Source organism: Rhinoderma darwinii, chromosome 4 (assembly GCF_050947455.1).
Source record: "Rhinoderma darwinii isolate aRhiDar2 chromosome 4, aRhiDar2.hap1, whole genome shotgun sequence".
Classification (NCBI taxonomy): Eukaryota; Metazoa; Chordata; class Amphibia; order Anura; family Rhinodermatidae; genus Rhinoderma; species Rhinoderma darwinii.
The window spans coordinates 107,899,453-107,914,814 of NC_134690.1; the positions used below are offsets into that span (position 1 = coordinate 107,899,453).

Genomic DNA, 15,362 nt, shown 5'->3' on the forward strand with positions numbered 1-15,362 from the left:
ACGGCACATTTTTTTGCTGCATAATCAGAACTCCCATTGACTATGGGAATTAAACGTGTTTTACGCGCCAAAGGGTCAACCTGACGCTGCTTTTTTTACACGTTTTTTAAACACGCACGTAAAAAAAATGCACCCACTTTCACTTTGTCAATGGGAAGCTTAATCCAAGCGCTTTTACGCGTTTTTTTGCCACATAAAATTTACCAAAAAACTAGTAAAATACACGTCGTATGAACGGGACCCTAGGGAATAATATTTGTTTTAGTCTACTGTACCTTTTGTATGCCTCCGATTTCATATACATAGGTTTTTTTTTATCGGATTCACATAAAAACAAATTGTGGCACCATTTGGATTTTGCATGTACTAAGGTATTTTTTAAACCATTCTCGTATGTATGGAACCCGATGGAGCCTAAACGGCCAGATGCAGAGGCCTTGAGGCACAATACGTGAATACTTCCTCCATACCGGCTATATGCACACAGCTCTGCCATGTGCCTGAGCCCCAAGTCTACATTTATGTTCGTTGTTCTTGTAAATTTCCTTTCCGTTTCAGTAAATGCAGCTCACGTAATTTTTATTAAATGGTGGACACATATCTTCAATTAAGATTGATTTTTATTTTCCATTTTCTGAATGTTCATTATGTGCCAGGGCCACAGTATATTGTGGTTTCACATACTTACTTCGAAGTTAATAAAAGGTCTCAAATGTTGACTGACTTCAAATGAACATTTCTCCTTTTTCTTTTTTTTAAGACTTTGGCAATGTCCCTTTTTTTCCAAGATGATCATCTGGTAAATTATTTCCGAGGGACTAAAAATATGATGAAATAAAATAAATGGAGCAGTAATGGATCTGTGTACTGTAAAGTTTCACGTTTATTTCAGAATGAATGAATTAATTAATTTGCACTTCGATTATTACTATAATTTAAGAGTTTTAACATTCGCCAGACAGCTTCATGTCATTTCAAATTTTTCATTCATATTAATCGTTTGTTATTCTTGAAATGTAAAAGAAGTCTGTGTGACCAATAAATTGTGACTATTATGAGGTAAATTTAAGTGGTGGTTTTATATTAGTACTACATGCACAGTAGCTTTAGGCACTCCGCGCTCTGCGGTATTGTGCTTCCATAAGGCACCGTATTACAGAGAATATCTCCTGTAATACGACGTCCACTGAAGCATGCCAAAATGTTTTTGAGATTTTATTTTATGTTGGGTTCAATAAAATCCTAGCAGAAATTGAATGTTTGAATATATTTGTATTAAAGGTTGTAATATAACATTCCTTGCTTATAAATTGACTAGAATCAATGCACAATTTGGTTTGTATTTTTTCATAGTTTCCTCCAGTAACACTGTACATGCCGAGATCTCATTTAGTAGTCCTTTGGAGATTTGGTTAAAGTGGTTGCCTCATGAAGACTACCCCTTTTTAAATAAAAACCAGCTAATCGCTCAGATGATCGCTGCAGTTTCAGCTTCTCTAACCCTCGGCAAACAATTGTTATCACTGGTGGAATCCGCATCTGGCCACACATTTAGAATTACATGATCAAATAAATGGCATGTCATGTAATGCATGAGCAGGCTGGGTCCGCCTGTGCTGGAAAGCTCTTAGAGTTAAATGTTGACTCTATGTGCTTTATCTGCTTTTCCGTTTTTTATTCTTACCTTTTTTATACATAGCTCTTATGGCGATTGAAATGTAAGTGTGTGCCTAACATGTTTTACGAAGGATCGCATTCCACTTTTTATTTTTTTGTATACTCTATAATTTAGGATTAAGATACGGCTTTGAAATCCAGAATACTGTTCTACAGTCTTCAGAAAATCCTTTAACTGTATGTTTTGCTATAATTTATGGATTGTTCTGTTTAGTAAAGTAGCGAGAACACATACAGTACATCAACCCATAATCAGTCTCAATTAAAGGTTTATAGTGTATTCTGGGTCAATTTGGGTTTTCGTAGTATACATTTTAATGGTAGACGCAGTCCCATACTTATGTGTATTCATACATATATAGAAAAGTATATGGCCCATATTATTTTGAACCACTGTAAGACTACATCCACATTATCGTTGTGCTATCCTTTTTTTTTTTTTTTTAACGGATAGCACACTGTCCCATCCATTTCTATGGCTCAAAGCACACAAATGTGGTTTTCACGGATCCGTGTGTGGGCTGTGGGACCGAGCCACAAAACTCAGAGCAGGCCTTATTCCTGTCTAAGGGTGAGACTAAGCCACATACAATCAAGTGAATGGCGACGTGAAAACATTGGACAGCACACAGATGCAAACAGTCATTTTCGTGTAGCCTTAATCTGTAGATACTACAACTTTAAGCATTTTTCTTTAGGGTTTAGGTATTCTTTAGGCAAGAGGTAAAGCGGTTTATGTTTCAATTGTTCTACATAGTCAGATGTCATAGGGCACTATTACAGAAGAAAGCAGTTAAGGCTTTGTTCACATTGGGACTCTGTCTGGGCTCTGTTCATGTGTTTCATTGGGGGAACCCATAAACGGAATCCAAACTGAAACAAATGGAAACCATTTATTTCAATAGTGACGGATCCGGTCCAAATGGTTTCCGTTTCTCACCATTGTGCAAGGGTTCAGTCATTTTAACGGAATCTATACTGTAGTCGACTACGCTATTCATTCCGTCAAAGTAATGGAATCCTTACATAATGGAGACAAACGGAAACCATTTGCATCAGATCCGTCACCATTGAAATCAATGGTGAAACCTATGGTTTGTTTGGAATCCGTTCATGGGTTCCCCTGATGGATAGCTCCGACGGAACCTATGAACGGAGTCCCGACACAGATGTCAACAAGGCCTTAGCCATTCAAAAGCTTATCTACTACCTAACCATGCTGGATATGAACTCTTTGGGTGTGAACATCCTACACACTGTCAAGAAAATACTGACTGTATCCATAAGAATCTTTGTGGAGCGCTCAAGTTCCAGGAAGCATTCCAGACTTAAGACAACTTTTGGTGGGCTGCTTATGATCAGTGCCTCAGTATTCACCCTCAGGACAAAGGGTTAATTTAATACCAGATGGAATTTTGATCTAATGCCAATCCCTCTGATCGCATTGCCATGTTTACAACGAGAAGTGAGAAAGTGAAATGTTACTTAGCAGTGGGAGTATGTGATGTATGCCTGTGCTTTATAGGAGGCTCTATCCTTGCAAAGTGAAGAAACTCCAACTAGTGGAAATGTATCTGTTTTATGATATATTGTCTATAATAGTGGAACACTGTACCTGTTTTTTTTATTTTTATTAATTCCTTTTTATCCTAACCGTCCATTCACATGTTGTCGTCATATCAAGCTTTTTGTTACAATATCACGATAAAATGGTGGCAAAAATAGTGACAACATCACGACATGTGAATAGATCCTAAGGCTATGTTACACGGAGCAGTTTCACGTGTATTCCGATGTGGAAACCAAGTGTACTTCGTGTCAAAATACACACGAAAACCTCTTACAAAAAGTATCAGATTGATTTTAATGGGAAACCGCCCCAGGGTGGAATTTTACGCACGCGGAATTGAAGACCAGAGGAAAAAAATTGTGCTTTTATCACTGCTTTACTTGGCAGATTAACAGCAGTTTAAGCTTCAAAAACTAAGGATGGATTCACTCATGCCGTTTTTTAAGAAAACCAGGAAAGACTTCAACTGTTCATCTTCTCTTTTGTGTTCACTCATGTTTTCGGCTTAAAAACTTGATGTGTGAATCCAGCCTGACAGTTTTAATACACAAGGCCCATTGTTTATATACCAGTAAACCTCTGGTCATTCTCTGTGTCATCTGAATGAATGCAGACACTGATTTGAATCTGACAAGGTCAAAAATAATATGCACTATCCAAATGTGTCATTCCTATTAGGAAAACAACCAATTGTAGAATTAATTGACTTCTGACTCTGTGGCCGGTGGGGTTCAGTAGTCAGTACCCTAAAACACTGCTTGTGGTTGTAAGGGATTTCGCTGCTCATACAACTAATGCAACTCTAAGTGCATCTACTATTCACTGATGCACTTGCTCCCTTCATTTATATACTTTATTCATATACAGGTCCTCCTCAATAAACTAGAATATCATCAAAAATTTATTTCAGTAATTAATTTCAAAAGGTGAAACTCCTATTATATAGATTCATTACACACAGAGTGATCTATTTCAGCATTTTTTATTTTATTTTAATGTTGAAGGTTATGGTTAATTGTTAATGAAAACCAAAATTTAGTCTATCAGAAATTTAGAATCACAAGAACTGATTCCACATTTTTGGGGGGCAGAAAGGGGTTACACAAATGGTAAGCAAGCAAATACACATATATCATTAATTGGGCATCCATTAAAAAAAAAAAGGTCCATTAACTTTCTGAAGCCTTTTTGAAGTCTTCGCTGTGTCTTTTCTATGCCCTGGTTAATGCTTTTGGGAATTTAAAATGCTCATTTATGGTTTATTACAAAATGTAACATTTATTGGCAACATAAAGTATATACCTGTCCCTAAAGCAGTATTGTGTATCCATTTTCTGATTTATGTTCTTAATGTATGTTATTTTATGTTTTGTTTTTATCAATTTGATCTTTCAAAAATGTAAAATGTTTTTTTATTTTTAGATAATTTATTGGTGTTAACTGTTGCGACACGAGAAACCGATGGCTTTCATCGTTTTATGCAATCTGCAAAGCACTTTAACTACACTGTGAAGGTACAGTATGTTTTTTTGTGGTTTTTTTTCTGTCAGAACATGTGATTTTCGTATTAACGTTTAATATTGTAGTCATAAGTATTGTTATATCCTGTCAGGATTTATAACCGGCAGCAGATGTCATGTGAGTACATTTAATAATTCAGTAGATTGATCATTACTTAATGTGCCAAAACCCCCATTCTTGTCTGCGGCATCCTATTAGTTTCATGTAACATTAGAAGCATGTGCACGTTTGCTTTCAATAAGGACACTGTAAAGGCGAGATATTATGCCAGTGTCTCTGCCCTGTGTGGCATGCGTTGACGATACATCAAGTCACACGCCATGTTGATGAATATAATGAAGCCTAAAAACATTGATTGTTCAGACCAGAGTCTCATTTGGCGCAACTCTGAAAGACTATTAGCTTTTTGGATATATTAAAAAAAAAACATGTAGAGACATTATAAATATGGCGTTTGACCGAATACCATATTTGTCAATGTGTTTAATGCCGGTGAACTGACGTTTAAAACATTCATAAATTTGCCCAAATATTTTCGTCTTGCTTCAGTTAATAGTTAACAAAACAATCTCAAAAAAATCTTCTAGTTGAACAATAGTATAATCCTCTCATCATGCAAATATTATGGTTAATATATAGCAGCTGCTATGGGGCCCAGAGGTTGAGGGGTCCCACTTGATGCAAGAACATTGTTCCGTTTTGTGGGGAACAACAAGTTGATTGATTTCTGCTATCTAGCACTATTATGTGGGTTCTCGGATATATGGCGCTATAATCCATATCTTTTTAAGTTGATGCTCCTGTCTCATTCATCTGCCACTAATTAGTGGGGGCCCATCTCATTTTGCTATGGGGCCCTATGAATTCTAGTTACGTCCCTGGGAAGAGATAGGTAAATTATTATTTTTTTTATTCTCAATTTATACGATTACAGAAAAAAAAATAACAACATTACATATTTATATTACCCACCCAAAGAAAAGAGAGGAGTACTGAAGAGGAGGAGGGAAAAATAACAGAAATGCAAAAAACACACTAAGGCTTTGTTCACATCTGTGTTGTGGCATCCGTTTTAGCGGATCCGTTGAAATAAAAAAAAAAAAACCTGACTGACTATTGCCAGACTGAATGCAACGGAAGGTAAAATGTTGTTTTTTGACTAATCAGTTTACCGGATCCGTAAAAAAAACCCTGACAAACTGAAAGAAGAGTGACAGTTTGTCATCCGTTATACTCCGTTTTTAACGGATCCGTTTTTCTTTGCATCTTTCTTGCTTTAATTTGTTGTCTGCGCATGTGCCCAAAAAAAACGGATCCGTTAAATGTAATGCATATGAGCCGGTTCACATCAGCGTTCACTTTCCGTTCAGGGGTTCTGTCAGAGGTTTCCGTCATGGAACCCCGCAACTGAAAGTCAAAAGTCGACTGCGCTATTGATTCAGTCACAAGAAACGGAAACCACAGCTTCCGTTTGCATCACCATTGATATCAATGGTGACGCAAACGGAAGCTGTGGTTTCCGTTTGACTTTCCGTTGTGGAGTTCCACGACGTAAACCTCAGACAGAACCCCTGAACGAAAAGCCAACACTGATGTGAACTGGCTCTAAGGCCTTATTTACACGAACGTCTTTTACGTCCGTGATACGTGCGTGAAAATCACGCGCGACGCACAGACCTATGTTACTCAATGTGGCTGTTCAGACAGTCCGTGATTTTCACGCAGCGTATGTCCGCTGCGTAAAACTCACAACATGTCCTATACTTGCCCGTTCTTCACGCATCACACACCCATTGAAGTCAATGGGTATATGGAAATCGCGCACGGCACACGGAAGCACTTCCGTGTGTCGCGTGTGATTCGCGCAACAGTAGATAAAGAAATGAAGGAAAAAATAAAAGCACTGCCTTAATTTCTTTTTCTAAACAGCAAAACCGCGTGTCATAAGGATGGCATATACGTGAAAATCACGCAGCCACGCACCATTCACTGATGACACACGGAACTGCAACGCGTGCAAAACGCTGCCTTTTTTGCGCACGCAAAACGTACATGCTCGTGTGAATCCGCCCTAAATGATACCAACGTATGGCATATCAGTTTGCATTAGTCATCCATTGACTTCAATGTTAAAAAAACAAACAGAAAGCTCCTTTCCGTAAGGCTGCCGTAATTTTTGACGGAAACAATAGCGCAGCAGACTACGGTATTTATTCTGTCAAAAAAACGGAAAGCTGACGGAACGAAGTCTAACTGAGCACAACTGATTCACAAATGAAACCTATTAAAATCAATGTTTTTTTTTTTTGTTTTTTTTTTACGTAAGGGTATGTTCACACGAGGTCATTACGTTTGTAATTGACGGACGTATTTCGGCCGCAAGTCCCGGACCGAACACAGTGCAGGGAGCCGGGCTCCTAGCATCATAGTTATGTACGATGCTAGGAGTCCCTGCCTCGCTGCAGGACAACTGTCCCGTACTGTAATCATGTTTTCAGTACGGGACAGTAGTTCCATGGAGAGGCAGGGACTCCTAGCATTGTACATAACTATGATGTTAGGAGCTCGGCTCCCTGCACTGTGTTCAGTCCGGTACTTGCAGCCTGAAGTGCGTCCGTCAATTACGGATGTAATGACCTCGTGTGAACATACCCTAAGCGTCAACTTCTGTTCTTATGGTCCTCTGACGAATACACTAGAATGGAAGCCACAACGCAGATGTGAACGCAGCCTAACTCATTATGGTCCTGTATTTGTCCTCAGTTAGAGGTTACAACCATGGATTCCAGCCAGACAAAAAAAACAAACAAACCAAAGAACTGCTAATTTTTCTTTTTGTACATCCACCTCACTCTCTAAATATCATAAGATTAAGCAGATCTTTCGAGGTTACATCTGATAGAATATTATTTGACAACCAAAGTCATAGTCAAAATTTTTGCCACGAAGACGCCATTAGTAGTACATTTCTTATATACAGAGGTCCTCAATTTATAACTATCACCGAATCAAAATAGTAGGACCGGAGACATCTGGATATCCAGCTTGTGCATACGTTTTTACATTTTTAATCGCTTGTTTCCAATACAAACATATTTTTGAACATTTCGAAGGCATATGGTATAAATCAACCTTATCAAAACCTTAGTTTATGCATCATAAGGATAAAGTCTAGAAAAAAATAACGTATACGTTTCTGAAAACCATCACTCCAAGATTCTTAAAAGAGGAACTATGCTTGAAGTATCGACATTTGTAGAAAAGCGTTCCTTGAGCTCCAATGTATCCTAAAGCTTCTAGGAAATGCCCTTGAAGAATGGCAAAATTGAACATACAGTGAAGGAAATAAGTATTTGATCCCTTGCTGATTTTTGTAAATTTGCCCACTGTCAAAGACATGAACAGTCTAGAATTTTTAGGCTAGGTTAATTTTACCAGTGAGAGATAGATTATATAAAAAAAAAAACAGAAAATCACATTGTCAAAATTATATATATTTATTTATTTCGAGGCTGTCGCTTGGCAACTCGGATCTTCAGCTCCCTCCATAAGTTTTCGATGGGATTAAGGTCTGGGGACTGGCTAGGCCACTCCATGACCTTAATGTGCTTCTTTTTGAGCCACTCCTTTGTTGCCTTGGCTGTATGTTTCGGGTCATTGTCGTGCTGGAAGACCCATCCACGAGCCATTTTTAATGTCCTGGTGGAGGGAAGGAGGTTGTCACTCAGGATTTGACAGTACATGGCTCCATCCATTCTCCCATTGATGCGGTGAAGTAGTCCTGTGCCCTTAGCAGAGAAACACCCCCAAAACATAATGTTTCCACCTCCATGCTTGACAGTGGGGACGGTGTTCTTTGGGTCATAAGCAGCATTTCTCTTCCTCCAAACACGGCGAGTTGAGTTAATGCCAGAGAGCTACATTTTAGTCTCATCTGACCACAGCACCTTCTCCCAATCACTCTCAAAATCATCCAGATGTTCATTTGCAAACTTCAGACGTACATGTGCCTTCTTGAGCAGGGGGACCTTGCGGGCACTGCAGGATTTTAATCCATTACGGCGTAATGTGTTACCAATGGTTTTCTTGGTGACTGTGGTCCCAGCTGCCTTGAGATCATTAACAAGTTCCCCCCGTGTAGTTTTCGGCTGAGCGCTCATCTTCCTCAGGATCAAGGATACCCCACGAGGTGAGATTTTGCATGGAGCCCCAGATCGATGTCGATTAACAGTCATTTTGTATGTCTTCCATTTTCTTACTATTGCACCAACAGTTGTCTCCTTCTCACCCAGCGACTTACTTATGGTTTTGTAGCCCATTCCAGCCTTGTGCAGGTCTATGATCTTGTCCCTGACATCCTTAGAAAGCTCTTTGGTCTTGCCCATGTTGTAGAGGTTAGAGTCAGACTGATTAATTGAGTCTGTGGACAGGAGTCTTTTATACAGGTGACCATTTAAGACAGCTGTCTTTAATGCAGGCACCAAGTTGATTTGGAACGTGTAACTGGTCTGGAGGAGGCTGAACTCTTAATGGTTGGTAGGGGATCAAATACTTATTTCTCTGTGCACAATGCAAATAAATATATATAATTTTGACAATGTGATTTTCTTTTTTTTTTTTTTTTAAATATAATCTATCTCTCACTGGTAAAATTAACCTAGCTTAAAAATTCTAGACTGTTCATGACTTTGACAGTGGGCAAACTTACAAAATCAGCAAGAGATGAAATACTTATTTCCTTCACTGTATATGTCAATATTGAATGCATTGGTGGGGCACATATACACAAAGCAATTGACACGTGCTGTCATGTAAGAGGCATTGAAGTCTAGATATTAAGAAAAAAATCTCCAATCAGCAAGGTCTGTTTCAAAAGGTTGAGGCCCATGTAATGTTAGCAATTTCCAGTTATTAAACATGATCTTCCTGAATTGAATATTTTTACATTGCTTTCCTGTAGTTTACTAAACCGATTTCTGCTAGGTCATGTCCTTTTAATCTAATCTGAAAGTAAATTGAATCTTGGTCTCTGTTCAGACTATTTACTAAAGGATCCGTGCATTTTGGTGTAGCGCAGACCCACATGAGGACTTGCTCCATTCAATGAGACTAATCCGTGTTGGGCTAATCCCCCAACTTTTCCATGTAGAATCCACGAGAATAAGTAGCATTTTACTTATTCTTGCAAATTTCTTTCTTGGGCACAAATTAAAAAATATGGGCTGAATTTTTTATTTTTTTTGCAGCATGTAAACGGAATTGCATGTGGAATGTTAGCAGATTTTCTGAGCATTTAATGAATCCTCACTAAATTCTGAAAAAAGTAAATCTATATTTATCTCTAGGGCCTACAGTCCTCGACATATTCACAAAAAATTGCAATACAAAAGCAAATCTGGCACCACTGGCTTCCACATCAAGGGTTCTCCATATCACATCAGATGACCTGTAATAGCCAATAGAAGCTCGCACGTTTTTCATTCTTGGCCTCACTGACATATGCACAGATTTGCTCCAGGCTTCCATAACAATCCATACCTCTTTCTTTACTTGCCAAGAACGGCCTGTACCTATACTTGATTTCAGCATTCTCATAAATTTAACCACTTTCAGACTAGTCAATCCTTCAAAAAGGAACCCTGCACTTGTACTTTAACCCCTTCCCGACATTTGACGTATCCATATGCCAAAGTCGGGTAGGGTAAGTATGGAACAGGCTCACAGAATGAACCCGCTCCATACGATGCTGGTGTCGGCTGTATGCTACAGCGGGGCGATGGTTGTTATGGCTGCCTGGGGGCCTAACGAAGGCCCCAGGTCCGCCATCTTTGTGCTGCCTCCGGCAGGGCTTGATATATGCCTGTCAGGATAACGATACACTGCAATACATTAGTATTGCATTATATTGTGCAAGCAATCTAACGATCGCTGGTTGAAGTCCCCTAGGGGGACTAATAAAAAAAATACGTTATTTTACTAATTTTTACTTTTTTTTTATGTCCAAATTTTTTTTTAAAGTTAAAAAAAAAAAGCCTTTTAACATTTTCTCCCTAGAGCATAGTAAAAAAATAAATAAAAATAAACATAATTGGTATCACCGCGTCCGTAAAAGTCTGAATTATTACAATATATAATTATTTTAACCCGCACGGTGAACGCCATAAAAAAAACAAATTGTAAACGACAGAATTTCTATTTTTTTGGTCACCTCATCTCCCACCAAAAATTAAATAAAAAGTGATCAAAACGTTGCATGTACCCCAAAATGGTTTCATTAAAAACTACAGCTTATCCCGCAAAAAAATAAGACTTAATACCACTTAATTGACGGAAAAATAAAAAAGTTATGGCTCTCTGAATTTGGCGACACAAAATAAATTTAATTTTTTACACTTAGGTTTTTCTTTTAAAAGTAGTAAAATATAGAAAAAACTATATATTTGGTATTGCTGTAATCGTATTGACCCACAGAATAAAATTAACATGTTGTTTTAATTGCACAGTGAATTCTGTAAAAACGAAGCGCAAAAAAACAATGGAGGAATCGCTGTTTTTTTTTTCATTTTTCTACCCCACAAATATTTTTTTACCTGGTACATTATATGGTACAATAAGTGGTGCTACGAAAAACTACAACTCTTCCCGCAAAAATTAAGCGCTCGTAGGACTGTATCGACGGAAAAATAAAGAAGTTATGGCTTTTGGAATGTGGGGAGGAAAAAAACGAAAATCTGAAAAAGGGCTGCGGCGGGAAGGGGTTAATGGATATGTTGCCTTCATAACAGTAGGAAACAAAGTTTTTAACCACACACACAAACAACAAACAAATAGACCCGTGCGAAGTCGGTTAACTCTGCTAGAAAAATTATAAAAATGTAATTCTTACCTAGAGAGATTTAAAATGTACCTTCACTTATAAACTTTTCTTAACTAATCATTCATTCTTGACAGTCAGAGTGAATTCTCCTAAGGCCTCATGCACACGACCGCAATTTAACCACATTTTTGCGGATAAATTGCAGACCTGTGCACACAACCTAGTGTACACTCATCCCTGTGGGGGACGCAAATCCGGAACTCTAAATATCAGGATATGTAATTTTACAGTCCAGATTTGTATATTCACCAATACTGGTGAATTGTTGTCGATCCTTGAGTCCTGATGACACACGAATGCACAACGAAGGTTGAAGGTTTTTTGCAGTCCGATGGACCGTAATGGTACCCATGGTTTTGCGGACCACAAAACCAATGCGGTCGTGTACATGAGGCCTAAGACTTTAATTACCTATTTAAATCAGCCGTTTATTTTTATTTTTCTCCCCATTGTGCTTCATACTCAGTAGCCAGCAGTATTCTAAATGTTTAGTCCTTGCTTGTTGGCAAAGACTTTCTGTATGCAGCCATGTGAAATGCTGGCGATGTGTCTGCCCTCCTGGTAATGGAGGGGGGGGGGGGTGTCTTCTCTCTGCACGCTCCTGATGTCAAAGTACAGTAGAAATGACAGTGGCATGCTCTTTCTATCTGAAGTGCTACTGTGTTATGTAGCAGGTAAGATAGGGAGAGCAAGCATACAAGAGCGAATCCTACCTTTTGTATATGTCATAAGCGGGGAACTCCCACCCAAATTTGGATCCATGACGGGGATTTTTGCTATATATTGTATCAAAGGAAAAGAAGGAATAGCAGCAATGGAAGCCGTAGGTGTGCTCACCCAATAAATTGTCCTGGGATCTGTAGTACCTCAGCTGGAGTGAAGTCGGAAAAGAGGGCTTGCAGGCTGGCAAGGGTCCAATGAAATGAAGAATTGTAGAAGAAAAATCCTCAGCACATCCACATTTAGAAAAATATAAAAGAGCTTTATTTCAACATAGTATAAAAGTCCATAAGAAATTATTATCTTATGGGGGATGCAGTGGTATATCTTAAGATTTGTAGTTTAAGGTACACTTTTTTAAAGGCTTACTTACATGTAAGGCCAGGATCAGACTCGACAGATTTTTTTTCGCGATTTCGGCACCGAAAATCTGCAACAAATGTAAATGGTGTTTGCGCTCGCATCTGTTTTTTTTTTTTTTTTTTTTTATGTTGTGGATTTGAAGGCACGCTGATGATTCTCAAATCTGCAGCATTAAAGAGGCTCTGTCACCAGATTTTGCAACCCCTATCTGCTATTGCAGCAGATAGGCGCTGCAATGTAGATTACAGTAACGTTTTTATTTTTAAAAAACGAGCATTTTTGGCCAAGTTATGACCATTTTTGTAATTATGCAAATGAGGCTTGCAAAAGTCCAAGTGGGTGTGTTTAAAAGTAAAAGTCCAAGTGGGCGTGTATTAGGTGCGTACATCGGGGCGTTTTTAATACTTTCACTAGCTGGGCGCTGTGAAGAGAAGTAACATCCTCTTTTCAGAACGCCCAGCTTCTGACAGTGCAGATCTGTGACGTCACTCACAGGTCCTGCATCGTGACGGCCACATCGGCACCAGAGGCTACAGTTGATTCTGCAGCAGCATCAGCGTTTGCAGGTAAGATCGACTTACCTGCAAACGCTGATGCTGCTGCAGAATCAACTGTAGCCTCTGGTGCCGATGTGGCCGTCACGATGCAGGACCTGTGAGTGACGTCACAGATCTGCACTGTCAGAAGCTGGGCGTTCTGAAGAGAAGAGGATGTTACTTCTCTTCACAGCGCCCAGCTAGTAAAAGTATTAAAAACGCCCCGATGTACGCACCTAATACACGCCCACTTGGACTTTTACTTTTAAACACACCCACTTGGACTTTTGCAAGCCTCATTTGCATAATTACAAAAATGGTCATAACTTGGCCAAAAATGCTCGTTTTTTAAAAATAAAAACGTTACTGTAATCTACATTGCAGCGCCTATCTGCTGCAATAGCAGATAGGGGTTGCAAAATCTGGTGACAGAGCCTCTTTAAGGGCTTATTCAGACTAACGGGATATACGTCCGTGCAACGCGCATGATTTTCACGCATGTCGCACGGACCTATATTAGTCTATGGGGCCGTGCAGACAGTTGCGTGATTTTTCCGCAGCGTGAGTGACGTTGCAAAAAAGTCACAACATGTCCTTTCTTTGGGCGTATTTCGCGTATCAGGCACCCATTGAAGTCAATGGGTGCGTGAAAATCACGCATGCCACATGGAAGCACTTCAGTGGGACAAGCGTGATTCACGCAACAGCTGTGAAAAGGATGAAAGAAAACAGAAAAGCACCACGTGCTTTTCTGTTTACAAACATCCAAACGGAGTGTCATAATGATGGTGGCTGCGCGAAAAGCACGCAGCCGCGCATCATATGGGGCTTACACACGGAGCTGTCAAGTGCCTTTTGCGTGCGCAAAACGCACATGCTCGTGTGAATCCGGCCTAAATGTGTATAATGTTGTGGATTTTCCATGTGGACCACAATGCAAGGGGAGAAATCCACAGCAAAGTCTGCATGTAACATGTATTTGTTGCAAAATCCACAGCAAATTTGTTTTTCAGCTTCTGAATAAAACTCTAAATGTTTACATTTGAATCAATATTTTAATATGAACTGCTTAAATGGTTGATAAGGAATTGTATACATTTTAAAGGTTTTATATAAGGAAATAATGAATGTTACACTTCTGCCTTTTTTTGTATTTTTTTTTGTATTTTTTTTTTTTTAATACTTAAAAATAAAAACCTCTTAATAATATTCAAATTTTTTTCAAAGTAGGAAAGGGACCTTCTATCATGTTTTGTTACATTTTCTTAAAGTAAATCTAATTGAACCTAACTTTTTTCAAAGACTATTTTTGATCGGGAGCATATTCCTTGCAATCTCTGTCTACAATTGGACTTTTTGAGGTGTATTTTAAACTGTGGTTATAATTGTCATTTGGCTTTGCATCCTAAATATAGTTCTAAAGTTTAATGTGATGACCACAATGAATAATACATATGTTTCTTATCTCAATGTTTTCTCTAGGTTCTTGGCAAAGGCTTAGACTGGAAAGGTGGAGATGTAGCAAATTCAATAGGCGGCGGTCAGAAAGTCCGTCTTTTAAAGGAGGCTTTGGAGTCCATTGCTGACCAACAAGAACTCATTGTTCTTTTTACAGACAGGTAATAATTTTTAATCTGAAACAACTTGAGCTTTAGAGAGTCTGTACATTAAAAAATCCTCTTGGATGATGATCGCACAAAATAAATTGCTATAGGATTCATATTTTATTACAATTTGCTGATTTGGAGCTCTCTCACGCTCTCTCACGCACTCTCACTGCTCTCTCACGCACACTCTCACACACTCACTGACTCACTCACACACACACACACACACACACACACACACACACACACGTTTGTTAGTCATCGACTAAAGTGAATAAACCATTTAGTCTTCTAATATGGATCCTAGTAGGTAAGTTACTTGTTCACCACTCATCCAACCCCTTCTTACTAAAAACAATGTAATAAAATATTTGGAAATAAAATGTACATTAGTATATGAAACATAATTATTTCTACACCTATCTCTCTGCGAGTGACCTCGTTGGTCTAGGTGATCTGTTTAATAAATCATGTGACGTGTGATAAAACAC

General features: G+C 38.7%; 1 protein-coding gene across 1 annotated transcript in view; it reads left to right on the plus strand.

Annotated features, from left to right (window-relative positions):
* The window catches only part of PLOD2 (procollagen-lysine,2-oxoglutarate 5-dioxygenase 2), a 107,082-nt gene that overhangs the window by 31,371 nt on the left and 60,349 nt on the right, over window positions 1-15,362 (plus strand). Inside the window, exons 2-3 of the mRNA XM_075861456.1 lie at window positions 4,670-4,761; window positions 14,747-14,883. Of these exons, the coding sequence (XP_075717571.1) occupies window positions 4,670-4,761; window positions 14,747-14,883 (229 nt within the window). The remainder of the gene's footprint in view (window positions 1-4,669; window positions 4,762-14,746; window positions 14,884-15,362) is intronic.